Below are 27,372 nucleotides of genomic sequence, written 5' to 3'. Positions count from 1 at the left end.
AACAATAACCTTGAAAATGCTCTCAAGTGTCAACTTTAACAAGTTTGGGTTAAATACCCTTCCAATTGGAGTTGACACTCTCTAAACCTATCTAGGGTGTAGAGAATATGCTCCTAGGAACCCACAACCTATTGGTGCTCCTTGGATGCTCTAGGTACTCACTAGGGATGACTTCCCTAGATACCTTCCTAAGGACCTTTCTAGGCTTCTTAGAAGCCTTGGTCACCTCTACTAGGTCACTTCTAGGAATAACTTCCCTTGTAACCTTCTTTGTGACTTTATTAGACTTCTTAGAAGTCTTAGTCACATTTGTCTTGTCAAAAATACTCTTAGGGATTCCTTCCCTAGTATCTTTGACTTGACCTCTACACCTAGGGTTGACCCCATAGCTATATGGAACCCTATGAAAGGAAGTCACATCCTCCTTGGCTTTAGGTTTGTATCCCAAACCCCTATCGCCATTGGATGACTCTTGTCTAGCTTTTCCTAGGTTATGCTCATTTTGACCCCTAAGCATGTTTTCCATTCTTGCTAAGGTCCTTTCTAAATAATCAAGTCTTGTCCTCAAGACTTGATTTTCACTCCATAAATCCCTAGATTTTGGTTTTTCATTTAATCTTTAAGCATTTCTATTTTTAGGCTTATATCTAAAATCCTTGGTGGTATTGCCTAAGTTGTTATTTACCTTCCTAACCTTAGGTGTGGTAAATCTAGCATGAGGAGGAATATATTTATCCTTAAGGTTATCATGCCTCCTATTCTCATGATAAATAGCATTAAGATGATAAGAGTTATTTCTAGCATGCTTTTTATCATGTGTCAACGGAATGGATTCATTAAATGATACATTGGTTTTTACCTTGGAAGCTCCCTTCTTCTCCCACTTCTTTAAGTGCACCAATTTCTTGAGCTCTCCTCTCCTTGGGCACTTTGTGTGGTAGTGACCCCACTCACCACATGTAAAGCACCTAATGTGCTTCTTCTCCTTCTTCTTCTTCCTACAACTCACATTAGTTTCTAAATTAACTTTAGTGAGTTTAGGGTTTACCTCCTTTACATTCTTGAGCGAAGGACACCTACTCTTGTAGTGCCCCATCTTACCACACTCAAAACATTTGATGTGGTCCTTTATGCTCTTCTTGGTAGTTGAGGTAGAGGGTTGAGCTTCCAAGATCTCCTCTTCCTCGGATTTCTCTTCTTCCTCTTCACTTGAAGATGTGGACTCTTCCACTTCTTCATCTCTTGAGGATGTGGAAGATCTCTCCTCTTCCACCTCTTCCTTCTCTTTCTCTTCCTCCTCTTCCTTTTCCTCCTCGAATGTTGACCTCTTGTCAATATCGGATTGGTCCTTCTCTTCTTGGACCAATGAGTCATTCTCCTTGGGCTCTTCCACTCCTTGGATTTTTATAGTGTCTTCATGATAGGCAATGATCTTTTTCCAAAGATCACTTGCATTTGTGGTTTCACCTACACTCAACAAAATATTAGAAGGTAATAAATTATGCAAAATTCTCGTTACCTCCTTGTCCGCCTCCAATTGCTCTCGTTGCTCTTCGGTCCAATGCCGAGGTCGGAGGCGTTTACCCTTCTTGTCCGTAGGAGCTTCAAATGGGTCACTCAAGACAACCCATTGGTTCCAATCCATTTGGAACCATGTCTCCAATCGCTTCCTCCAATAATTCGGCAAACTCCGGCTACTCAAGCAACTGCTTGTGGGTGGAGAAACTTCACCACAACACCAACCAAGAACACTTGGACACAAGAGAACCTTGAGCACGTTTAGTGACTACTAATTAGGCTTTAACCAAGTCTAATTTCGCCACCTTGGCTGGCCATCCCAAGCTCCTTCTTATAGAGCTTGGAGAAAATCAGTAAGCTGATTTGCCCGTTACCAGTCGACTGGTCTTTGCACCAGTCGACTGGTGTCAACCCAACGGCTCTCTCAACGGCTCTCTACAGTGCACCAGTCGACTGCTACAGTTATCAGTTGACTGCTACAGTACTGCTACAGTAAACCCTAAGTCTAGGATTTTACCTCGAGTACATTCACTCAACACTCGTTCTCGCCCGACCAACCTAGACCTAGCCTTCTAGCTTCCTTCATCAGCCTTGCGTCCCTCGGATGCCTCCCCATCCTTCACATTTTACCTTCTGGAACTTCCATCGGCCTTCTCATTATTGTCGGGTCTTCCTTTGCCAAGAGATCGCACCTCCGGGACTTTATCCATTACCAAGTCACACTTGGACTTACGTTGCCAAGACTACATACTTGGACTTACACCGCCAAGACTACATACTTGGACTTACACCGCCAAGACTCATCCTTGGACTTTCCTCCTTTGCCAAGATCACACTTGGACTTTCCTTGTTGTACCTGTATCCTGCACACTCACAATGCATATCAAATACAACAATAAACCTAACTTAAACCTTTGTCCAAACATCAAAACCTAGGGCACCTAGATTGCTCCAACAAAAACTTTATCCCCCAAAGTTCAGATCGCGATTGACGCGTTCTAGTCAAGAAGTCAACTCCGGGCGCCCGGAAGGGTTCCGGGCGCCCCGGCTGAGAAAGTCAACCCCGTTGAATTTTTTCAGCCCCGGTCTTCTACTCCAGCTCCGTTCGCCTCAGACCGAGTCTTCCGCTCGCTTGGGTGATTTCTGCCATCCAGAATAGGGCTCACCCGAACCCAACTTTCAGTCTTCTCGAGCAGGCTTCCACTCCGGCTTCTCTTCCCTTGGAATCGCCGTGTGCATCCTTCTCGTCCTCCAACGTACTCATCCGCAATCTTCATCCCCTCGGTCGCACCCCGTGCCGACCTTCTCGCTAGCTGTATCTCTTGCTCCTCGAGCAGTCTTTCGCTCCGGCTTCTCGTCCCTCGAAACCACCGCATGCTTCCTTCTCGTCCGTCGGAGTACTCTTCCGTAGCGCCTCGTCCCTCGGACGCACCGCATGCCGTCCTTCACGCTAGCTGCATTTTCCGCTCGACTACCTGTGCTCCTAAACTCCTACACACTTAGACACAAGGTTAAAAACACACAAGACCTAACTTAACTTGTTAATCACACCAAAACAACCTTGGCGTTCCAACAGCTAGTCCCCCTGTAGATCGTAAGGATGTTTGTTTGGTCTTTTAGTTTCTTATTATACTATCTAAACTATGTTTTAGACTTGTTCTGGTTTTGCTCTATGGATATTTTATGGTTTTTCCATTATTTGTCGATGGAGTTTTATTTGGATATGTTCCGCTACATGCTTGCCTGGACGACAGAAGAGGTGACTTGATTTTATTTGCGTCGTGGTGATTTGAGTTTTATGGGTGTAGTTGAGTAGGAATATGATTTGAGTTTTATGAGTGTAATGGAGTAGGATATTTTGGATGATTTTCCTTATCGTTGTTTTAGTTTGGTTTGTTTACTATTATACTATGTGGTTGTCACTTTTATTTTATTGTATGTTTCCGGCCGTGTTGGCCGTGTATGGATATGTTGTAGAAAGTTTCAGATTGTCACCCGTACAGGGGAGATGTTGCCAAAATTTCCTCTGGAAGGGACTCCCCCGGGGCGTGACAATTTATTTGGTATCAGAGCCAGGTTTCGGATGCTTGGTTTTTGTATTTTGGTTTTGCGTGTTAATCTGATACCGATGTATTCTGTATCAGAGCCCGGTTTACGAGTTAAACTGGGTACTATCATATTTGTACGGATTTCCGTTATGTTCATGTTTCGGAATTTCATTTTGGATTTGTATGGATTTCCGTCGATTTTCTCATATGGGATTCCAAGGTTATCTATGGGGACTGGACAGCGACGGAATATCTCCTGACGACAAATAGGAAAAAGATAATTTTATGATTTTAGTTACTTGTAGTAATATCTAAGTTATAACTTAACAAATATGAGGAGATCTACACGGTGCATCTGCAATGAGACGTGGTGCTAGGAGGACCACGTAAGAGGACTTTAGAATCTCTGGCAACGAACTTGCCAGAGATACCTACTGCAGTTGAGCCTGTCGGTCAGGGACAGACTCATGATACTACGGGCGCGTCGAGCTCTCAGACTCCGGTGGCTTCGTTAGAGGTACCCACTCATATATTATACACTGTACCACCCGTGGCAAACCCGATACCTCCACCAGCAGAGCCTACAGCGTACTCGACACCACCACCACCTGGACCTACCGTGTACTCAGCACCTGCGGCACCCGCGCCCCTAGTGCCTACAGTGTACCCAGCACTCACACCAGCGGTACCGATTACTCCATTTCCGGTACCACCACCTACCGTACCTCCAGCCGCGACCACTCATATCGACCCCTGCAATACCACTAGTGGTACATGCTCCAGTTTATGCAGCAGCATCGGGCATACCTCCCCCGGTCTATCTAGCGATACTGCCTGTACCACCAGCTCCAGGGATTCTGTCAGTTCTCGCGTCGATCCCTACGCACCTCACTGATATTGTCGCGGCACGAGGCAGGATTCTAGCATTGGCAGAGTCGATGAATAGTCAATTCACACTATTCCGAGGAGAGACTGATCCGAGTGTGGCCTAATCCTGGATTGAGACTATGGAGTGGACCTTCTTCTACATGGCTTGCTCCGAGTGGGAGAAAGTAGAGTTGGCTTCTTTCCATTTATGGGATGAGGTCGACACCTGGTGGGATTCGCAGCGTTCTATCATAGGTGAGCAGAACATCACCTGGGCCAGATTCAGAGAGGCTTTTGAGAGCCGCTACTTTCCACCGGCATATCAGATGACTCGCCGACAGGATTTTCTGAGTCTACGACAGAACAACTTCTCGGTGACAGAGTACAATGCTGAGTTTAATCGGTTGGCCAGAATTTGTCCAAAACTTATTGCTGAGGACAGTTCTCGTATGCATCAGTTTATTCAGGGACTGGATGGACATCTGCAAGTAAAACTTGCCGGTTTTGGGAACTCATCTTACATAGAGACACTGGACTGAGCCCTTATGATTGAATTAGCTCACCAGAGAGTGTATCCGGACAAGAAAAGGAAGCAGACAGGTCAGACATCAGGGCAGATCCAGCAGGCACAGCCGACTAGACAGCAGTAGAGTGGTCGCAGTCGACCACGTCAAGGAACTTCTGGGGCATCTGGTCAGCCTCAGAAGTCGAGGTGGTCTTTATCAGGACATTTCCGGCCTCCTCAGCAGACCCAAAAACAACCCGCCAGTGACATCCACTGCGCCCGATGTGGATCCAAAGAGCACACCACATCAGCCTGCACCCTGAGACAGTCAGTTTGCTATTATTACAAACTGCATGGGCACATGAGCAGAGATTGTTCGTTGAAGGCTCAACATATTACTTTCAGAGTTTCTGGTCATGGAGATCAGCTCAGTTAGACAGGGACTCAGCGAGCTGGGCACAGAGTCCGAACTTCGCATCGCTAGCAGAGGATAGCTCCCCCTGCAGAAGTCCTCGTAAGCTCCTCTGTCCCCTGATTTCTTCTTCACTTCGACCACTAAGATCGATGGTGTGAGCTCAAATATCTCCGTTGCAATCGTCAATGGCCCCCTTTCACCTCCTCCTCTCGTGCCTTCTAAGCTCACTCGACAATCCTTTCTCCTCGCCGTGAAGCTTACCGCCTTGGAGATCTTCTCTAGCTTCGTTATGATCGTGGAAACTGGCTCCTAGGAGAGAAACCTGGTCTCGTCTCCCATCTCCTCGAACAACCCCAAGAGGTCGAACCCCCTCGAGAAGGAAATGATACCGAACGCATTGAGAGTCAACGACCTCGACATCCAGGGCCTCTTCCTCTTCTGCTCCGACAGTACCGACGAGGCGCAAGAGATGACGGAACAATCGGATTCGATTTCCCAGAGGGATGCCGCATCGCTTTGGGCTCAATCATTGCACATTTGGGAATCATCTTCTAGGGTATGTAATTGGTCGTCCTCCGTGTAAAATTGTACATGGCGGAAACCCTTTGAAACATCCCGTGTTCAACCCTTAAATTTTTTTTTATAATATCGACTCACTAACCTTAAACTCTGCAAATACTCGTAGAATAAACTCATTTTATAGAAGGTAAAGAACAACACCTCACATATGAGTACTCTAACAAGAACAATAATCCTCAATATCTCCCAAGAACCCCAGAAAGGAGTAAGCTCAGCACTCCTAATGTCCGGACAGCGCCATGCATCCATCCCGCCTCCTCATCTACTCCGTCCGTAAGACTTCCGTCGTGTCTAGGGAGGCATCCTCACCTATACGTAGGCATCATGAGTCTACGAACCCAGCAAGTATAATTTATATGAAAAGAATGACTTCCATAAAGTAATAGGAATAACAAGTAGCAGAGCCTATCATAACTTATAAGCAGTATGACGACAAAACGAAATGCAATACCATAAAAGGTCCTACATAGTTAAAAGGGGTGAGTATGCCACATATGTTGGGACCTTGACGTCCGCTAGAGGGGGGTTGAATAGCGTCTCACCCAAATCGTCACTTCCTACGCTTGTTAGTGCACAGCGGAAACAAAAATACTAACAAACAAAAGGAAAGCTAACCCAATGACACGTTGTTTAACGTGGTTCGGAGATGAAGCTCTTACTCCATGGCTGTCCGTAAGGTGGACGATCCCGATCCGTCGGTGGATGACTCCCCAGAAAACCTCCGGCTAGCTCGTGTAGCTCCTTGTGGGTGAAGAAACCTCGCCACAACCTTGTACAAGCACGCTAGATCACTTGGGCACTAGGAGACTCTAATTAGGGTTAACCACCACTAATTTCGTCAACTTCAATTAAGCTTCCAATGTTTGGTTATATAGGCCACGGGTTAGAAAACCCCGCCTACCAGTCGACTGCCAAAACATGCAGTCGACTGCCCTTTCGTGGAAATTCGACCGTTGTAGCCCAACGGCTCGATACCAACCCTCTGTTCGCTACCAGTCGACTGCACCAGTCGACTGATGAAACCACCAGTCGACTGCTACAGTAACGCTACAGTACTGCTACAGTAAACCCTAATTTTAGGATTTTACCCCGAGTATATTCACTCAGCACTCGTTCTCGCCCGACCAACCTAGACCTAGCCTTCTAGCCTCCTCCATCAGCCTTGCGTCCCTCGGATGCCTCCCTATCCTTCACGTCTTGCCTTCTGGATCTTCCATCGGCCTTGTTATTGTTGTCGGGTCTTCCTTTGCCAAGAGGTCGCGCCTCCGGGACTTCATCTATTGCCAAGTCACATTTGAACTTACATTGCCAAGACTACATGTTTGGACTTACACCGCCAAGACTCATCATTGGACTTTCCTCCTTTGCCAAGATCACACTTGGACTTACGTTGCCAAGACTACATGCTTGGACTTACACCGCCAAGACTCACCCTTGGACTTTCCTTGTTGTACCTGTATCCTACACACTCACAATGCATATCAAATACAACAATAAACATAACTTAAACCTTTGCCCAAACATCAAAACCTAGGGTACCCAGATTGCTTCAACAATCTCCCCCTTTTTGATGTTTGGCAACCCGTTTAAGTTAGGGAAACAATATAGCAATAATAATGCAAATAAATATACAATCTACACATGCATAAATCATGGAACCTAATCCTAAGCTCCCCCTTCATCTAAGTTCCCCCTTGAACTAGGATTTCTTGCAAAGGTAAACTTCTCTCTCTTTGCTAATAAATAAGCAATCACTCCCCCTTCACCTAAGCTCCCCCTTGAGCTAGGATTTCTTGCAAAGGTATGTAGGTTTCCCACTTAAACCTAAATTTCTCCCCCTTTTCCATACATCAAAAAGAGCTCCAACAATATCCCAATTATTGTACTCTTTGACCTCTAATGACCATAAACATCATGTATTAATCCCCCATAAGATTACATACATGTTCACCACTCTTTTGATCATTTTCTAATGTTGAAAAACATTTTCAGACTGTATCAGTCGACTGCTATAAGTACCAGTCGACTGCCATCGTCAAAATGAGCTTACAGAGACATTCTGTGCTCATGAACAGTGTTACCAGTCGACTAGTAAAACCAGCAGTCGACTGGCCTCGTCAAAATGAGCTTACAGAGGTCCTCTGTGCTGAAAATTACTGTTACCAGTCGACTGGTAACTGTACCAGTCGACTGGTACTCTTTTTGGACAAAAATCAGTCTTTTTTACCCACTTTCAGAAATACGCCAAAAATTCCACAGACCTCCAAAAAATCCCAAATTTTGTGGAGAGGTTTATTTTATCCATGTCTACTTGGGAAAAATATATATATAAATATATTTATCACAGATCTCAAGATTTATACAAAATTCAAAACTAGCTAAATGGTTCAATTGAATCTTGACCTAAAGTCCTAATTTTCGCTTCCTCTTGATGTATCTGCCTATACTAAACCATAATGGATCCCTAACATTAGTTTATATGACATATATACATCAAAAACTAATTTTTATGCAATATAAACCCAATTCATATTTCCATGCACGAAACATATCCCAATTGTGCCAACTCACTAGGTTAGAGGCTTAAGTCTGTCTTCTAACCACTTGGCACATTTGATAACCCATCTACCATGGGTCCCAAAGGCTCTTCCTAACCTTAGGAATCTTAACCTTAGTCACCTCCCTTGGTGACTCATCCACTATGGCTAGGCCACTTCGGTGCACCTCGGGTGACACTTGACCTACAAAACTCACCTTCTTAACCTTAGACACATTGTCTTTGGTTAATTTCTTCTTGTCCTTAACCTTGGACATCCCATACTTGCCATAATTATATGTCACCCTAGCATATTCCTTTTTATTGGCCTTAGATGACTCTCCCTTATCCTTGGTCACACCTCCCTTACCAATGTCATGTGCTACTTTAGCACTTGACCTCCTTTTGGTCTTGGAGGGACCTAATTTGATATTTTTGGGTCTTTGACCACCCAAATACATGTCAAGTCCTTTAGGTCCAATAATGAACCTCTCTAGGACTTTCTCCATTTCCTCAAGCTTTGTCTTCAAGGCTTGATTTTCCAATTCTAGGGTTCTAACCCTAGAATCAACATGTCCATCATGGACATTCCTAGACCTACCCTTCCTAGGCATGTGTCTCCCTTTCTTGAGATTAATGCTTAGGTTTTCACCCACTTTCCTTCCCTTAGGCTAAGTGGTTTGGGTCTTATTAGGTCTACCCTTAGTGTATGATTTCTTAGGGTTATCTACCATGTTAACCCTATTTCAATCATTATACCTAAATCCATGATTATGCTTAGGTAAATAATCTACATTATTTCTAACAAGCATATAAGAATTGGAGATTGGACTAAACTTCAAAATAGGGATTACCTTCCCTTTTACCTTTGAAGCTCCCCCTTGACTTGTGCTCCTCTTCTTTTCCCATTTCTTCAAGTGCGCCAATTTCTTGAGCTCTCCTCTCCTTGGACACTTTGTGTGGTAGTGACCCCACTCACCACATGTAAAGCACCTAATGTGCTTCTTCTCCTTCTTCTTCCTACAACTCACATTAGTTTCTAAATTAACTTTAGTGAGTTTAGGGTTTACCTCCTTTACCTTCTTGAGCGAAGGACACCTACTCTTGTAGTGCCCCATCTTACCACACTCAAAGCATTTGATGTGATCCTTTGTGCTCTTCTTGGTAGTTGAGGTGGAGGGTTGAGCTTCAAAGATCTCCTCTTCCTTGGATTGCTCTTCTTCCTCTTCACTTGAAGATGTGGACGGTTTCACTTCTTCCTCCCTTGAAGATGTGGATGATACCTCCTCATCTTTCTTCTCCTCCTCGGATGTTGAGCTCGTGTCAACATTCGATTGATCCTTCTCTTCTTGGACCAATGAGTCCTTCTCCTTGGGTTCATCCTCTTCTTAGATTGGTGTAGGACTCTCATGAAGCGCAATTACCTTTTTCCAAAGGTCACTTGCATTCTCGTATTCACCTACATTCAATATTGCATTAGGAGGTAATAAATTAATTAAAATTATAGTTACCTCCTTGTCCGTCTCTGATTGCTCCCTTTGCTCATCGGTCCAATATCGACGTCGGAGATGCTTTCCCTTCTTGTCCGTTGGAGCTTTAAACGGTTCCTCCAACGCAATCCATTGGTTCCAATTCATTTGGAACCACATCTCCATGCGCTTCCTCCAATAGTCGAAGTCCTCGCGCTCGTATGGAGGTGGGATTCGGATGTCCCATCCGAGAGGTCCCTCCGACTCCATCTTCTTCCTCTAGCCGCTCTCTTGGCGATTAGTCCAACAAGAGCTCACCTAGCTCTGATACCACTTGTTGGGACCTTGACGTCCGCTAGAGGAGGGGTGAATAGCGTCTCACCCAAATCGTCACTTCCTACGCTTGTTAGTGCACAGCGGAAACAAAAATACTAACAAACAAAAGGAAAGCTAACCCAATGACACGTTGTTTAACGTGGTTTGGAGGTGAAGCTCCTACTCCATGGCTGTCCGTAAGGTGGACGATCCCGATCCGTCGATGGATGACTCCCCGGAAAACCTCCGGCTAGCTTGTGTAGCTCCTTGTGGGTGGAGAAACCTCGCCACAACCTTGTACAAGCACGCTAGATCACTTGGGCACTAGGAGACTCTAATTAGGGTTAACCACTACTAATTTCGTCAACTTCAACCAAACTTCCAATGTTTGGTTATATAGGCCACGGGTTAGAAAACCTCGCTTACCAGTTGACTGCCAAAACATGCAGTCGACTGCCCTTCGTGGAAATTCGACCGTTGCAGCCCAACGGCTCGATACCAACCCTCTATTCGTTACCAGTTGACTGATGAAACCACCAGTCGACTGCTACAGTACTGCTACAGTAACACTACAGTACTGCTACAATAAACCCTAATTTTGGGATTTTACCTCGAGTACATTCACTCAGCACTCGTTCTCGCCCGACCAACCTAGACCTAGCCTTCTAGCCTCCTCCATCAGCCTTGCGTCCCTCGGATGCCTCCCCATCCTTCACGTCTTGCCTTCTGGAGCTTCTATTGGCCTTGTCATTGTTGTCGAGTCTTCCTTTGCCAAGAGGTCGCGTCTCTGGGACTTCATCCATTGCCAAGTCACACTTGGACTTACGTTGCCAAGACTACATGCTTGGACTTACACCGCCAAGACTCATCCTTGGACTTTCCTCCTTTGCCAAGATCACACTTGGACTTATGTTGCCAAGACTACATGCTTGGACTTACACCGCCAAGACTCACCCTTGGACTTTCCTTGTTGTACCTGTATCCTGCACACTCACAATGCATATCAAATACAACAATAAACCTAACTTAAACCTTTGCCCAAACATTAAAACCTAGGGTACCCAGATTTCTCCAACAACATATCTAGTAAACACAATTAGAGTCGATCAACAGTCTCATGACCCTAGAGGTACCTCTTAGAGAGCATGCAGTCATATAGCCGAAGCTAACATATATAATTTATCAGTCAAGTTTGGTTGGGCCCTCTCCGGAGCTCATCCCGGGTCACTCATCCCGTACTGCTACCACATATGCTCATACTCATCCTATTTGCCACGTAAGAAAAGAAAACATAGTCTGTCCTCATTATTCTGTAATCAGTTAAACATGCCTATCTATTCCTTTCATACTGTAATCATTTCTACGTTGAAGATAACAATGAAATCATGCATCCTCAAAAGAGAGCGATCAAAAATGGAAGTTCAGCTTTTAATCAATTAGCAATACGTGAAAGGACTAATGAAAACTTGCTTCATGATAAAGAGATAGAGTAGATCACAATCCTATAGCAACTATACTAAGTTCCAAACCACATCAGAGTTAACTCCCAACGAATCAAAACCACATCAGAATTAACTCCCAACGAATCAAAATCATCCACATATCAAGACAAATCTCATTGAATTCTATGGTCATCAAATAAACACACAGACCAAAGTTGTACAATAACAAAAAGAATAAAACAAACAGGTACGAACCTCAACCTCTAGAAAAATTTAGCTATTAACTGATACAGATTATCAAGGATTAACTCCACCACAAACTGTCCAGAACTTTCTTGCATCAAGAGAGAACATATTCAACTAAAACCTCTTCGAAGAACAAAAGCAGCTTCATCCCAAAACCCAACTACCCAGTACAGAAAATTCAATCAAAACTTGCGGTAGATGAAGAGCATAGTAAACAATATTATCTACCCAAATCTGATAACAGAATAGAATAAGAATACAAGGTGCAACATCAATGGATTAATAATCAACATCTAACATTACAAAAAGATCTTACGAGATGAAACCAATTAACACGGAAACACCCAAATCCACAACAACCAGAACTGCAGGACATCACAGAATCTTCGATTCAATTCAAGAACAACAAGGAATACAACTGATTCGCATAAACTTATCAAATACCATGAATCTGAAACAACCGATCAAGGAATCTTTACGCTGAAACCACACCACTGAAGTCCGTTCTAAACCATAACCAACTCATGAGTGCCCAAAATCCGAATCAGAAACCAGAACAGTGCAAGTCAAAACGTGATCATTCCGGAAAACTCGCATCACATTTCATGCAACCATTGAGCATCTCATTCAAGCATTTAGACGAACAGGTAAATCACAGGTACACAGAACACTAACACCACGGATCAACAACTAAAACGAATCCAATTCCACTCACAGTCAAACAAGTTTCGAGAACATATAATCGTGTACTACTAGTTTCCTAAACCTTACCTCACAGAAGCCATGCCTCATAAAAGAAGTACTTGCCTTCCCTTGCCTTATGCCACTGTTAGGAGTCTCTGCCCTAAGTTATTGCGCCGACGAGGATCCCTGTCTAATCGTGAGGTCCTCCTTGGGAATCAGCTTCGCGGGGCGTCACTTGGTCGGAGCTCCAAGCACGGTGGGAAACTCCATCGAAGCACCGAAAAAGCGCAGAGAGGAGAGCGACGATCGCGCACAGGGAGTGAGGCGGAGGAAATCAGAAATAAGGCACAGACTTTATACTTAGGGTATTTAACAACTTAGGTTAATTAAGCTTTTTAACTTGTAACCTAGATGGGGCATCATATGTTTCCACTAAGCTTCATTCATCTATCCCCTTGAAGTAAATCGTACCAGTTCAATTAAATTTCTAAAAAATTTCTAACATTTGTAGAATATTTTATAAATTAATCCTTTACTTAGCACTTGTGTGACTTTAGACAGTTTCGTAAATAAATTCATTAATTCCGTTCGTGGGTCCTTACACCTTTCTTGAACCAATTGTCCTCCATGATCTCCGGAATGGTGATCCGGGTTCGGGGATTGGTGTCCAGGAGGCGGTGGAGGAGCCGTTTAAGATCCGGTGAGAACCATCACGGGCACCGGAAATCCCCTTTGTAGATCTTTCGGTACAAGGACACAATGTTGCAATAGCGGAACGGGAGGCAGCCGGCGGTCAATACAAAGAGGATGATGCCGCAGGACCAAATGTCGACCTTGGCGCCGTCGTAGCCCCTTCTCGAAAGCACTTCCGGAGCCACGTACGCCGGCATGCCGCAGAAGGTGTGGAGCAGGTCGTCCCCGCCGCGGCTCTGCTCCGCGACCGCGGAGAGCCCGAAGTCGGAGACCTTGAGGTCGCCATTCTCGTCGACGAGAAGGTTCTCTGGCTTCAAATCCCGGTGGAAGACGCCGCGAGCGTGGCAAAAGGCGACGGCGGAGACGAGCTGCTGGAAGTATCGGCGGGCGGCGTCCTCGCGGAGCCGGCCCTTGGAGATGCGGGAGAAAAGCTCCCCGCCACAGACGTACTCCATGACGAAGTAGATCTTGGTCTTGGTGGCCATGACCTCAAAGAGCTGAACGATGTAGGGATGTCGGACGCGCCGGAGGATGGCGATCTCCCGCTTGATTTGGGAAATGAGCCCCCACTTGACGATCTTCTCCTTGTCCAGCGCCTTGATGGCCACTAGCTCGTCAGTGCGGACGTTGCGGGCGACGTAGACCTTGGCGAAGGTCCCGGCACCGAGAAGCTTCCCCACCTCGAAGCGGCCTAGAAGCAGCTTCGGCTCCTTCTTCGCTCGCTTCTCCGCCCCGTTCCCTGACTTCACCAGCGTCGACGCTGCCATGGGAGATGCAAAACTTAACGTAACCCTAAAATGGCACCTCGAAGCGATGTTGGCACAGAATCGATGAATAGCAAAGGATGCAGGAAAAAGGAAAAAAAAAACACCACACGTAGCACTAAAAAAAAACACAGTAGCAAGGGGAGAAAAACTGCACAGGTGGAAAGCAATGCACAAATAACCGAAAATAGAAACTGGAGAAACTTTAATTCTGAGATCTGATTTGTTTCACAGCTTCGACCCCTTTAAATACAACTCAAGTGATAAGATTTAACCATAAGAATGTAGGATCGAAAAGAATTTAGATATCTCCACAATGACATGATATTGTCCACTTTGGGCCTAAGCCCTCATGATTTTGCTCTTGGGCTCTACCCAAAAGGCCTCATGCCAATGGAGATATCTTTCTCTTATAAACCCATGATCTTTTCCATGTGTTTTCAATATGGGACTATGTTTGCAACCTTGCAACCCCAACAATCCTCCCCTCAAACAAAGGACCATGGGCTTCCCACGTCCGATCCTTGACCCACCAGGACTTCCTGCCCCTCGGTCTACCCGACCTACTACGACTTCCTGCCCCTCGGTCTACCCGACCTACTAGGACTTCCTTGCCTAGCCGCAACTAGGACTTCCTGCCTGGTGTCTGGTCCTCTTGATCCGAACATAGGAGCTCCCACTTTCTTTGTTCGAGGTTAATATTGTACTCACATGGTTCAATCAGACCATAGCTCTTGTGCACAGTCGGCGGTTAAACCTTCTGGCAGTCTGGGCTCTGATACCAATTGTAGGATCGAAAAGAATTTAGATATCTCCACAATGACATGATATTGTCCACTTTGGGCCTAAGCCCTCATGGTTTTGCTCTTGGGCTCTACCCAAAAGGCCTCATGCCAATGGAGATATCTTTCTCTTATAAACCCATGATCTTTTCCATGTGTTTTCAATATGGGACTATGTTTGCAACCTTGCAACCCCAAGAAAGAATAGGATGACTCATACCACTAAAATAGGAAAGATTAATATCACAGAAAAAAATAAATAAATCATGAACGAGAAACTTGCGGAAGGAAAAACGTGGTCATGCCATGTCCGAATTATTTTCCTACATTTACTCCCCCTAATTCTGACATGGCTCTAAATCACGAACGCCGAGTAGTTATCGCATGACAGCTAACTTCACTCCTGGCAGTGCTTTAGTCAATACATCAGCTTGCTGTTCTCTAGTATTAATGAACTCAACCACAATCTGTCCATTCTCAACACATTCTCTGATAAAATGAAATCTTGTATCTATATGCTTACTTCGACCATGGAATACTGGATTCTTCATGAGTGTTATAGCAGATTTGTTGTCAACAAACAACGTTACCGGCTTTGGCTTTTCACCGGTTAATTCGCTAGTAAGACTCCTCAACCACAAAGCATGGCAGGCCGCAGTTGTGGCTGCCATGAATTCTGCCTCACAAGATGAAAGCGCCACTGTCTTCTGTTTCTGTGAATTCCAGGACACCAAACTTTCATTAAAATAGAAAGTCATTCCACTTGTGCTTTTCCTCCCATCGAGATCGCCGGCTAAATCACTGTCCGAGTAGCCGAATATACTAATTTCCTGGGGTCCCTTTATGTAAGTAAGTCCAAAATGTATTGTGCCTTTCAAATACCTGAGAATCTGTTTGACCACTTTGTGATGCATGGTTGTAGGCCTTTCCATGTATCTGCTCGCCATCCTAACAGGATATGACAAGTCTGGTCGTGTGTGTAGCAAATATCTCAAGCAACCAATGACGCGTCTGTACTCTGTGGCATCAACTGGAGTCCCTTCCAAGTCTTTATGTAGTTGTGTCTTGGGTTCCATCGGATGTTTTGTGGCATTACAATCTGCCATCTTGAATTGAGACAGAATTTTCTTAGCATAAGTTGATTGTCTAAGTAAAATTCGGCTCTTCTGTTGTTCCACTTCAATCCCTAAGTAGTAGGAGAGAAGACCCAAATCACTCATCTCAAATTCTATCATCATTTGTTTCTTGAACTTGTTGATTCTTCCTGTGCTACTTCCTGTCACGATGAGGTCGTCGACATACACTCCAATAAGTATACTTGCTTCTCCTTCACCTCTTGTATATACTGCATGTACTTGAATACATTTTTTGAAGCCGAGCTCTACCAGACTCCTGTTCAGCCGCATGTTCCAAGCTCGTGGAGTCTGCCGCAGTCCATAGAGGGCCTTGAATAACCTGTACACCTTATGTTTCTGATTTTGTACCTCAAACCTTTCCGGTTGAGAGACGTATATTTCTTCTTCTAACTCTCCGTTAAGGAATGCTGACTTCACATCTAAATGGTGTACCTCCCAGCTTCGATTCCCTGCAAGTGCAAGAATGACTCGAATAGTATCAAGTCTAGCAACCGGTGCAAATACCTCTTCAAAGTCGATGCCTTGTCTTTATACATAGCCTTTAGCAACTAATCTTGCTTTATACTTAACAACTTTCCCAGCTGAATCTTTCTTCAGTTTGTACACTCACTTTAGGCCAATAGGTTTGTGGCCTAATGGGAGCTCAGTTAGGGTCCAGGTCTTGTTCATCTTAATAGTTTCCAGTTCTTCCTCCATTGCTTTGTACCAGCAAGCCTCGGTTGCAGCCTCTTGGTAACAGGTCGGCTCTTCAGACATCATCAGCATTACCTCATTCTCTTCTTCATCAATACCAACCACTTCCTTAGTGTTGGCATAGATATCGGCAATGGACCTAAACCGAACTGGCCCTTCATGAGAGTCAGGTGAGGTAGTTGTATGGGTGCTCGATGATGATGTAGATGGACTTGATGCTCTTGTCATGGGTACCACGGCTGTTGCCGGTGGTGCGACATCTTCTGTTCCTGCCTCAATGTCTGCTACAACAATCACCTCGTCGGTGTCGAGTGCATCCTCCACCATAAACTCCGGTAAGTTTTCTTCATGGTTAGTACCTGCAGTCCATGTCCATTCACTATTTTCTTGAAATACTACATCTCTACTTACTTGTAGCTTGCCATGCCTTGGATCAAATAGACGATGAGCTTTGCAGCCTTCCTCGACACCCAAGTATACCATGGGTGAACTTCTGTCGTCAAGTTTCTTCAGGTGAGGGGTTGTATTTTTCACGTATGCAACACAACCGAACACTCTCAAGTGGGCGAGATGTGGCTTTCTCCCCATCCAGGCTTCAAATGGGGTACGGTCTCCTAGCGCCTTAGTTGGGAGACGATTTAGCAGATAGACAGCATGCCTAACTGCCTCTCCCCAGAACCTTGCCGGCATATGTGTACCCTTGAGGAGAGATCTTGCCATGGCCATCACAGTGCGATTACGGCGCTCTACAACGTCATTCTGTTGGGGTGTGTAGGGAGCCGTAAGGTGCCGCTCGATCCCTTCATTTTCACAGAATCGAGTGAACTATGTGGATAGAAACTCACCGCCACGGTCTGTCCGAAGTGTTTTGATTTTGCACTCAGTCGTGTTCTCCGTCATGGACTTGAATTTCTTGAATGCTTGGAATACATCTTTCTTTGCTGCCAATACAAATACCCACATCCATCTTGTACAATCATCAACAATCAAAAAGAAATATTTGTTACCAGCCAGTGTACTTGGTGAAATTGGCCCGCAAATATCAGCATGGAGAAGTTCCAACGGCTTTGTCGCTCTAAAATTTGCTTGGTGGAGGAATGGTGACCTTGCATGTTTAGCGACCACACATACCTCGCAAAGCTTGTTCGGCTGGGGCAATGGAGGCACATCAACTGCCAATTTCTTCTCCCCTAACAGCTTCAAATCGTGAAAATTGACATGTCTGAGCCTTGTGTGTCATAACCAGGTTGGGTCTTCTAGGCTTGCTAGGAGACAGACTTGCTTGCATGTCTTCAAGGTTACCTTGTACAAGCGATTTTGTGTTCGCTTTACCCACATCAAGAGCTTCCCGCTCCTATCAATCACCTTCATGATATCTTTCTCCATGTGCACTTCGTTCCCAGTTTTTGTCAATTGACCGAGACTTATGATATTACTACAAAGTTTCAGAATGTAGTATACCTCGTGGAGAGCCTTCCGATCGTCATTCTTGCATTCAAACACAACCGTCCCCTTGCCCATGATCTCAATGGTTGATCCATCGCCAAATCTCACCCTCCCAGTGATGGTTTTATCTAGTTCTTGAAACTTCTCGCGATGGCCAGTCATGTGGTTGCTGGCACCGTTGTCAAGGTACCAGACGTCTTTATCTTCTTTCTTAACGCCGCGGTACATCTCCGGTAGCAACCTATCTTCACTGAGCAGAATGGTATCCTGCCGCTCACGCCTAGTGTCAGACTCCTCATGGGACACGGTCATCATCAGTGCCGGCTCTTCATCGGTGGCACAAGTGAGGTGAGCCTCATCATCACGCCGCTTGTTGTAGCATTCGGACGCATAATGGCCCATTTTCTCGCAATTGAAATATTTTATATGTCTCTTGTCTCGAGTGCCACTGTTGTTGTCGCTAGTCCCTCCTGCACTGTCTTGGCGTTGCGTACCACGGCCACGACCGCGCCCTCGCCCACGTCCACGCCATTTGCCACGACTAGGGCTGCTGGACCCGCACCCCTTTCCTCCTGACGAAGTGTCCACGTTGCTTCCCTTCTGTCGCATTTGCCATTCACCATGAGTTAATAGGAGCTCACCTTCAGTGCCGTTGGTGTTGCTGCGTAGTCGTAGCGTTCGTTCTTCGTACGCCTTCAGTCGCCCTATAGCCTCCTCAAATGGTATAGACTCAAGGTCGTAGAATTGCTCAATACCAGCAACAATAGGAAAGAATTTATCAGGGACAGAATCGAGCAATTTTTTTACCAACAAGGAATCTTCAAGCGTGGCACCAAGGGTGGAGAACTTGCTGCTTAGGACGCTGAGTTTGCCAGCAAACTCATCAATCGTTTCGGTCTTTTTCATCCGGAGAGCGTCAAACTCACTCTTCAATGTTTGTACACGTGCCTTCTTCACTCGATCACTACTAAGGTACCTCGTCTTGAGGCTGTCCCAGACTTCCTTCGCCGTTTTCTTTGTTGCGATCTGGAGAAGGATGTTTTCGGGGACACACTGCAAGATGTATGCACGTGCCTTTTTGTCCTTCTTTGCATCCACCTGGGCTCCTTCCGCTGGCTCCACCGCCTCCCAGACTCCCTGGGCATCAAGGATCGCCTCTGTCTTTATTGTCCACACAGTATAATTGTGAGGACTTAGCATCGGATAGGGAAATGACACTCCGCCGTTCTCCTTTACTGGGATGCTCGACATTTTATGGAATCGTAGATTCTTGGATGTCTTATACTACCAACGCTCTGATACCAAGTGTTGGTATAAAATCGATGAATAGCAAAGGATGCAGGAAAAAGGAAAAAAAAATACCATACGTAGCACTAAAAAAAACACAGTAGCAAGGGGAGAAAAACTGCACAGGTGGAAAGCAATGCACAAATAACTGAAAATAGAAACTGGAGAAACTTTAGTTCTGAGATCTGATTTGTTTCACAGCTTCGACCCCTTTAAATACAACTCAAGTGATAAGATTTAATCATAAGAATAGGATGACTCATACCATTAAAATAAGAAAGATTAATATCACAGAAAAAATAAATACATCATTAACGAAAAACTTATGGAAGGAAAAACGTGACCATGCCATGTCCAAATTATTTTCCTACAAGCGATCGAAGCCACGGAGAAGAAAAGTAGCGTAATAGAAGAGAAACGGTGAGGGGATGTGATGCTGTTTACAAGCCCCGAGGAAGTCAGTTATAAAAAAGGCAAAAGGGTATGCCATTTTTATTTATTTTCTTTTTTTTTAAAAAAAATGAAAGTCGTCGTTGTGTCATGTGTGGATATCACACATTTGCAATATTATATTTTAATATTAAATTTTATTTCATTGAGTTTTATTTTATCCGTTTATGGATAAAAATATGGTTAATTTAATATTTCTTGGATTAGGAAGACAATATGTCTATTGACTCTGATTTATTTGACCTTAAATTATATTCGAAGCTAGTTCAGACGTGCATATCTATTTGTACCAACAATGTAGAGGATGTGAAATACATTAATTTATGGAGTGGAATAAAAATAAAGAAATACTTATTTTGTTAAAAAAACAATTCTCTTGACACTTGGTGCTGACTAGGCATTATTTTTTGGATAAGATTTTGGAAATTTAATTGTAGAGTGCGTGCAAGGGCACAGGAAGATTATTATTTATTTGTAGTTGGGATTTCTTTTAGACTTTTGTGGCAGTCCCCATCAATATATGTGAATTTAAACACTTAAATTATCAAAAACAAATAAAATAAAAATTATTAATTGGAAATAAACATTTTTGTGGATGGAATGTTGGACATAAATGAATTTGACTGAATGATCACGAATAAAATAACAGTATTTAAATAATATATATTCACCAGTGTATACGTTTGATCATCAGCTTTGAGATTCGCGCTGGTACAGATAAACGGCAAGGATTTATGCAATTCCATCGTGAAAGGTAGAACAGAATGGATCGATCTAATTCATACGCTTCTCGGAGCAATGTATTCCCAAATTCAACCGGCCCAAAAACAAAAAGAACAGTCCGGAATTGGCCCATGTAGGATGATAAATAATAAATAAAATAGAAAAAAGTAATGGCGTCGCCCGGACTCGAACCGGAGACCTTCAGTGTGTTAGACCGTGATAACCAACTACACCACGACACCGTATTATTGGTGATTACCATAGAATTATTGTTATTCTTAGAATTATAAAGTTATTTTAAAAACAAATATCGAGAGATTTATTTTATAATATTATTAATACACGTTGTGATCACTTTCATTTTACTAAAAAAAATAAACAAATCGACAACTTCAGAATAATGAAATTATTGTTAGAAAATTTCGTCAATTCAATGATAAAAATTAAAACAAATCCGACATGTCAGATTCGAACCAACGACCTAAGAATCATCTACAACAACTACAATCCTCCACTCTACCAACTGAGCTAAGGTTGGTATGTTTATATTCTACTCATTAGACCTAAATAAATAATTATTAAATATATTTTTTTATATAGCTGAACTGTATCCTAGTACTCACGTGACCCGTTTGATATGCCCACCCTTCAAATAACATTACATAATATTATATTTATATAATTTTCAATCTCTTTTCAAGTTATAAATTCGCAAATAATATGTAAAATATCAAAAAAAAGGACAAATAATCATTAAAGATTTTTTTGAAATTTTTAGAAATTTCTCATGGATCAAACCTTTAGATTATCCCAATTTAAATGAGAGAAAGTTGAATTTTCTTTTTCTTTTTCATTTTCTTTTCTTTTTTCTTTATTTTTCTCCCCTTTCCCTCGCGTGCCCGAGCCGTCCCCGACGCCGTCCGTTCCCTTTCATAACCGGCGGTGCACGTGACAGTTTCCTCTCCCTCGCGGATAAAAATCGGTGGCCAAGGGAAGCCTCGCCTCTGCCGATTTCCCTCCTCTGCCCGTTGCCCCTTGCCCCTTGCCCCTTGCCCCTTGCCCCTTGCCCCTTGCCCCTTGCCGTGGAGATCGCCTGAAACCGAGCCTCTCCCTCGGGTTCATAACTACCGCCTAAAGGCAAGCCCTGAAACCCTAGCTTTCTGCCCGAGCCTTCTCTTCCTTGCTCCGACGCCAACACCTCCTGTTTCCCCTTCTTCATACCGTCGCCGCCACCTACTCCTGAGCCTTCACCCTCTCACGATCTTTCCCTTGCCCTAATTTTTCTTTCCGATCTTCTATCGCATCGACGCCGCCGCACAGAGCAGCGCGACACCCTACAGCCGACGCCTCACCGAAGCTTCCTCTCCCTTGCCGACATCTCATCGTCGCGGAGGTCCTTACCGCACTGATCACCACGGAGAGCACCGCTCGTAGCAGCCTTTCACTCTGCCCTAGTTTCCGATCATTGTAGTCGGCCGGTGTTTTGTTGTTGGCGCACCTGTGCCCTAGATCGTTGGAAGCTGAGAGCGCGAGTAGGCGACAGAGAGCTGTGGGGATCTGGCGGTATGACTGGGAGGTAAGGGATTGGATCTTGATTTTGTGCTCTGTACTTGTCCAATTATGTCGTGAGCATCATTTGTGTTGGAGTGGAAGGTTATGCTAACTTGGGAATGGTGGTTCTGGTTTTCGCAGTAGCTTCTTCTAATCCCGACCACCTTTTTCTGATAGAACGCATCTCCTCCTTTTCGATCAGTTGAGCGTCAACAGGAGCTTTGGTTTTGGAAGATCAACAGCGGCTGTGAATTGAGGTAAGGAGTAGGGTAATGAAATGAAAATTGTTTATGTATTTGAATTAGGTATGAGGTAGACTTCATGATTAGTATAATTGATTTAGGTTTGGATTATTAATCTAATGGGTTGATTGGAGATTAGGTAACTTACCCTAATTAACCGTTGGATTTAATTTAGGTAGGTTGAGGTTTATGGTTTAGGGTTTTCCCCTAAATTGTTTTTAAGGATTTTTATTTAGGTATTCATTTGAGTTATAGCTAAATAAAAATGTATATACATTGGTGACACAAGTCTTTGACGCGAGACGAGCATCTCGACTTCGGATTTGGACCGGATTGGACCTTTCTATTGGAGGCGGGTACTTTGACTTAGTTTTTTAGATATGTCATTTGATATGCATAGTAATTTTTTTAACGAGTAGTAATGATTATGTTTCATATCTGCATCGGTTGGTCACTACCCGATACCTGTTACATGCTTCTTTTTGCTTACCTGTTATGCATTTTATGTTAGTACCCACTTGATTATATATGTTCATAGAGGTAGTGACATACCATGCCTTATTTATGTTTAGGATCTAGATTTTTATACCATACCTGACTTGTGTACCTTAGATCTTCGGATTTGACCCATTGATGTTAGGGTACACATTTTATATATGGATATTGGCATGCTTAATGTCATGCATTATCTCGCATGATTGCATGCTGCGCGATAGTCGACTCCATTATTGTTGAGCACATCGCCAGTTACATGGATTTGCACACACAACCACTCATGGGTTAGTGGTTTTTATCAGGCAAGGTATGTTGCAGCAGGTTGCTCTGTCAAGGGCTCCGTTGGTCTACTCATGGGTAGTGTGACGCAGCGTTGTAGCAGGGCAGGGATCCCTCCTCTGGACTGGCTCAGGGAGATGAAAGCATTGAGCTCCCCTACTTATGATTTAAGATAAGGAGGATAGGTGTACTCCGACAGCATCCCGTCCACTCAGTCACTCAGGAGCAGTGATGGCAGAGTGCACGATTATCACAGCCATACCCACTCGGTCTCACCATCTGGGATGGATGGCCAGCTATCCACCTCCACAGTATTACTCGGGCTATCCACCCTCGAGCATGCCACCTCAGGGATTCATTCCTCCAGCAGATGATGATGATACTCCTCATATTGAGGATGTTGATTGATACACTTTGTTATATGTTGATCATTTTGACTGCCTATGTTTCAGATACTGTTTGATAGATACTATGTCTGACCTGGATATTAGCTGTTTATGCTACTCGTTTTTCTATTACTTGCTTCTCTTTATTTTTCAGTTCTTATTTATATGCTTTTCATATGCCATATCTTGATTGTCTCTTATTTACTGTCTGATATTACACTTAGAGGGAATTCTGTGTGGATTAAGAAAGAGACAGTATGGGTTAAGAGGGAGTATTTTGAGTCTTATTACCTAATTCGCACCTTTTCGGTGTTTGACAAAGGGGGAGAAGATGACTAAGTTTAGAAATGAATGAAGTTTTAATTTTAGGGGAGAGGATAACCTTGAGGATTATTGACTTCCTTAGTGTTGTATTCGTCTTAGGGGGAGGATCTTGATTCCCCTAAAATTAGGGAAATATGAGTATTTCTGATCTAAACTTAAATCGTGTTATCAAACAACAAAAAGGGGGAGATTGTTGATACGGTCTGACCTGGCTGCTGTTTTGATGTTGACACTGATTTAAGTTTGTATCAGATATTAATTAAACTCTGATTGATTACTGATCAATGTTGATCAGGTGGAAGGGAAAAGTCCAAGTATGGAAACTTGGCACGCGAAGTCGGAGAGAGCTCGGTAGCTCGTTCTCTGGACCGGACGAAGTCGGAGAGGGCTCAGTAGCTCGTTCTCCGGACTAGGTCAGAGAGGGCTCGGTAGCTCGTTCTCTGGACTGAACGAAATAGGAGAGGGCTCGGTAGCTCGTTCTCTGGACTAGGTCAGAGAGGGCTCGGTAGCTCGTTCTCTAGACTAGAAAGGCTTTAGGGTTTAGGGCTGGGAAGCGCCAAACCTACCTGATCCTGTCCGAATCACCGAACCAAAGGACGCTGGGCACGTGGCGCGCTCCTAGTCGAGGACGTAGGCCTCCGTCTGGTCGCACGAATCTCCTGCGAACTTGCACAGAAGTCGGGCCGGGAAGGGTTCCCGACGTCGACCCTCCGACGCTCAAGTCAGGCAAGCAAATAATGCAAAAGGTGGCTCCAGAGATGATTTTCCGCGTACCTGCGGCGAAGTAAGAGGCTCTATATATAGAGCGAGGAGAGAACTAATGCACGTTCACTGAGGTGCAGACGTGTCAGCAACCCATACCTCGGTATGCACTTGTCAGAGAGCTTACCTGACACCATACTGCTACAGTCCGAGCATGTCTTCGATGGGACAACAGGACACCCCGTTGCGGACTAGGAGTATGGCGAGCCACGACTTGACTACCGCCGAGGGTGTTCCTTCCTTACCCACCGCCTGCCGGACGTCCGTCCTACCGACCGCCAAGAACGTCGTCCGACCGCTTTAATTCCCTACGCCACGGGCGGCCCGCCCCTCCGCTCGGTCATTATGTAATCGTTGAAGCGTCCGCTCGGTCCCTACCAGGTGCCTTTACTACCAGATGTCCTTTCTTCTAAATCCGGTCGGCTCGTCCTTCTCCGACGCGCATGGCCTTTGACCTCCACGTGGTGTTGACCCCTCGTTATGGGGTTCCGGATTCTTACCACCGGATCACTTGCCTCCCCTCGAGTCTAGTCGAAGGAGGCGAAGTCCGATCGATGGACCGCCGATCCGACCGAGCAATGATCCCTGCATTAGTCCGCTCGGCCAGGCATAAGGATGCTCATCCGTTCGGCAATATCTTGTCCGTGCCTTGTGCTTCTCGGAATCCATGTCCAATGCTCCCCCCCACTGTTTATCACGTGCACTGCGCACGGTAAGGGGAGCTCATTAAATGCGGCTAGTATCTCGCTGAACGTGGCGATCGTGCGCTTGTCAGCGCATGGCGGTGGCGTCACTTCCGATGGGACAGCCGCCGTTTGAAATGAACGGCTGGATGATAACCTCGTTATCAACGACCTGGATCGGACGGTGGAGGTTGCTTCCGGGCGGCAATATAAAGCTCGCGGCTCCGCTTCCGCCGTCGCCTCGCTGCTTCATTCTCCTCCGGCACTTCTCTGCTCGTTTTCTCTTCCGGCGACCTCGCCCCTCAACTCTTCGGCAAACCTCAGCCCTTCGTCGATCATCTTCTTTGTTTGTAAGGCCTTTTTTCTTGTTCCCAGCGTTTTCTTCTTTTTGTTACCCGTTTCCTTCAATCGGCTTTTCTCCATTCTTTGCTCGCCCCTTCCCTCGGAATCCTATATTCTCGTCCCTTGGCCATGACTAGCACTTCACAGTAGACCGGCGGTGCTCCAGGTCTATGCTACACGACCATGGAGAGTCGTTTTGATGTGGAAGACGCATTGCGTCTCGTCCGGACTTATGACCTGCCGATCGACCACCAAATAGTGTTAGCCACACCGGCCGATCGGCCTCATGAACCGCCGTCCGGCACAGTGCTTTTCTTCCGAGACCAATTTCTGGCCGGACTGCGTTTTCCACCCCACAAATTTTTCTTAGAAGTCTGCAACTATTTCCGCATTCCGCTCGGCCAGGTAGTTCCCAACTCTATTAGGCTGCTGGGCGGAGTGATAGTTTTGTTCAAGCTGAACAACATCCCCTTGGACCCAAAAATATTCCACTACTTCTACTATCCCAAGCAAGCCGAGTGGGGTACCTTTATTTTCCAGTCTAGGATAGGCTTCGTCCTTTTTGATCATATGCCGAGCTCCAACAAACATTGGAAGGAGCATTTTTTCTATATACGTTTTCCCGAGCGGCCGACTTTCCGCACCAAGTGGCAGACGGCTATGTCCGCGCAACCGGAGCTCGGCAAGTTTAGAGGTGACGCGGACTATCTCCATGCAGCCGAACGGCTAGTCGGTCAGCGCTATCATATTGACGAGATGCTCCTTCCGGGAGTAATGCATATATTCGGCTTGTCTTCTATCCCAGCTGATCTGCCCTGCAGCATGAGTAAGTTTCCTTATCTTCCCATTTGTTTTGTTCTAACTGATTTATTTTTTGCTTCTGCAGCTGAATTCATGTGGCGTGCCAGAGCTACCGAGAAGCTCAAACTGAAGGCCGCTCAGATTGAGGAGGTGACGAACAAGGAGGCCGCCGAGCGGGGCCTTGCTCCATCCGATCCGGCCGGCAGAGAAGGTGAGGGGGCACCAACTGTCCCCGAAGCCTCAGATGTCCCTGCCTTTCACAATGAGGTCGCGGGCGACCTGGAACCTCCTACCGAGGCTGAGGTAGAGGGCCGCTCGGCCGATGATGTGCTGCTACGCCCCCTGCCTCTAAACTTGATGAGCCACAGCCCGAGCGGAGCGCGGGCACACCGGTGCTGTCCGGGACGGTTTCCCTCGAGAGTACCCCAACCCCTCAGGGTTCTCCGAGGGCCAGCTCTGAGGTGCCGCCGTCCAGCCCTTCCAGAACTTTGCGCCGTATCAGGCGTCTGGGTGAGCCTCCCTCCTCTTCTGCCGGTGGGCCGTCCGATAAGGCCGCTGCTTCTCAGAGCGAGCCGAGCGGTCAGAATTTGATAAAGACCGTTCTGCGCCTCCCCTCAGAGGCGTACATGGCTGCTGCTGATCGGCCAATGGTCCCCGAGCAGCAGATTACTCTGATGGGCCCTCTTGCCCAAGCTTGGATAGATGCTCGGCGTCGCATAGCCAAGATGACTCCCGGGCAGCTCGGCGATAGCAACCTTCAACAGGCCACCGGGGTATGCTCTCCTTTTCTTTGTTTGCATACTCGAATTATGTTTTTAACCTGTGCACATTTGTTGGTAGAACTGGGTGGAGCAGATCGCTATTAGCGATCGGTTGGCCGAGCTGGAGGACGAGTTGAAAAAACAAAAA

At 45.3% G+C, this 27,372-nt stretch overlaps 1 protein-coding gene across 1 annotated transcript; it reads right to left on the bottom strand.

The window, feature by feature from the left end:
- Positions 1-13,334: 13,334 nt before the first annotated feature.
- On the bottom strand, positions 13,335-14,084 carry LOC121996261 (CBL-interacting serine/threonine-protein kinase 12-like). The gene has a single exon (XM_042550172.1). The coding sequence runs from the start codon at positions 14,082-14,084 to the stop codon at positions 13,335-13,337; it is 750 nt and encodes a 249-aa protein (XP_042406106.1).
- Between the last annotated feature and the right edge of the window lie 13,288 nt (positions 14,085-27,372).

This window comes from Zingiber officinale, chromosome 1A (assembly GCF_018446385.1).
Source record: "Zingiber officinale cultivar Zhangliang chromosome 1A, Zo_v1.1, whole genome shotgun sequence".
In the NCBI taxonomy this organism is placed as follows: Eukaryota; Viridiplantae; Streptophyta; class Magnoliopsida; order Zingiberales; family Zingiberaceae; genus Zingiber; species Zingiber officinale.
Note: the sequence above shows the minus strand (reverse complement) of the source record. Positions and strands in the feature narration are given on the sequence as shown.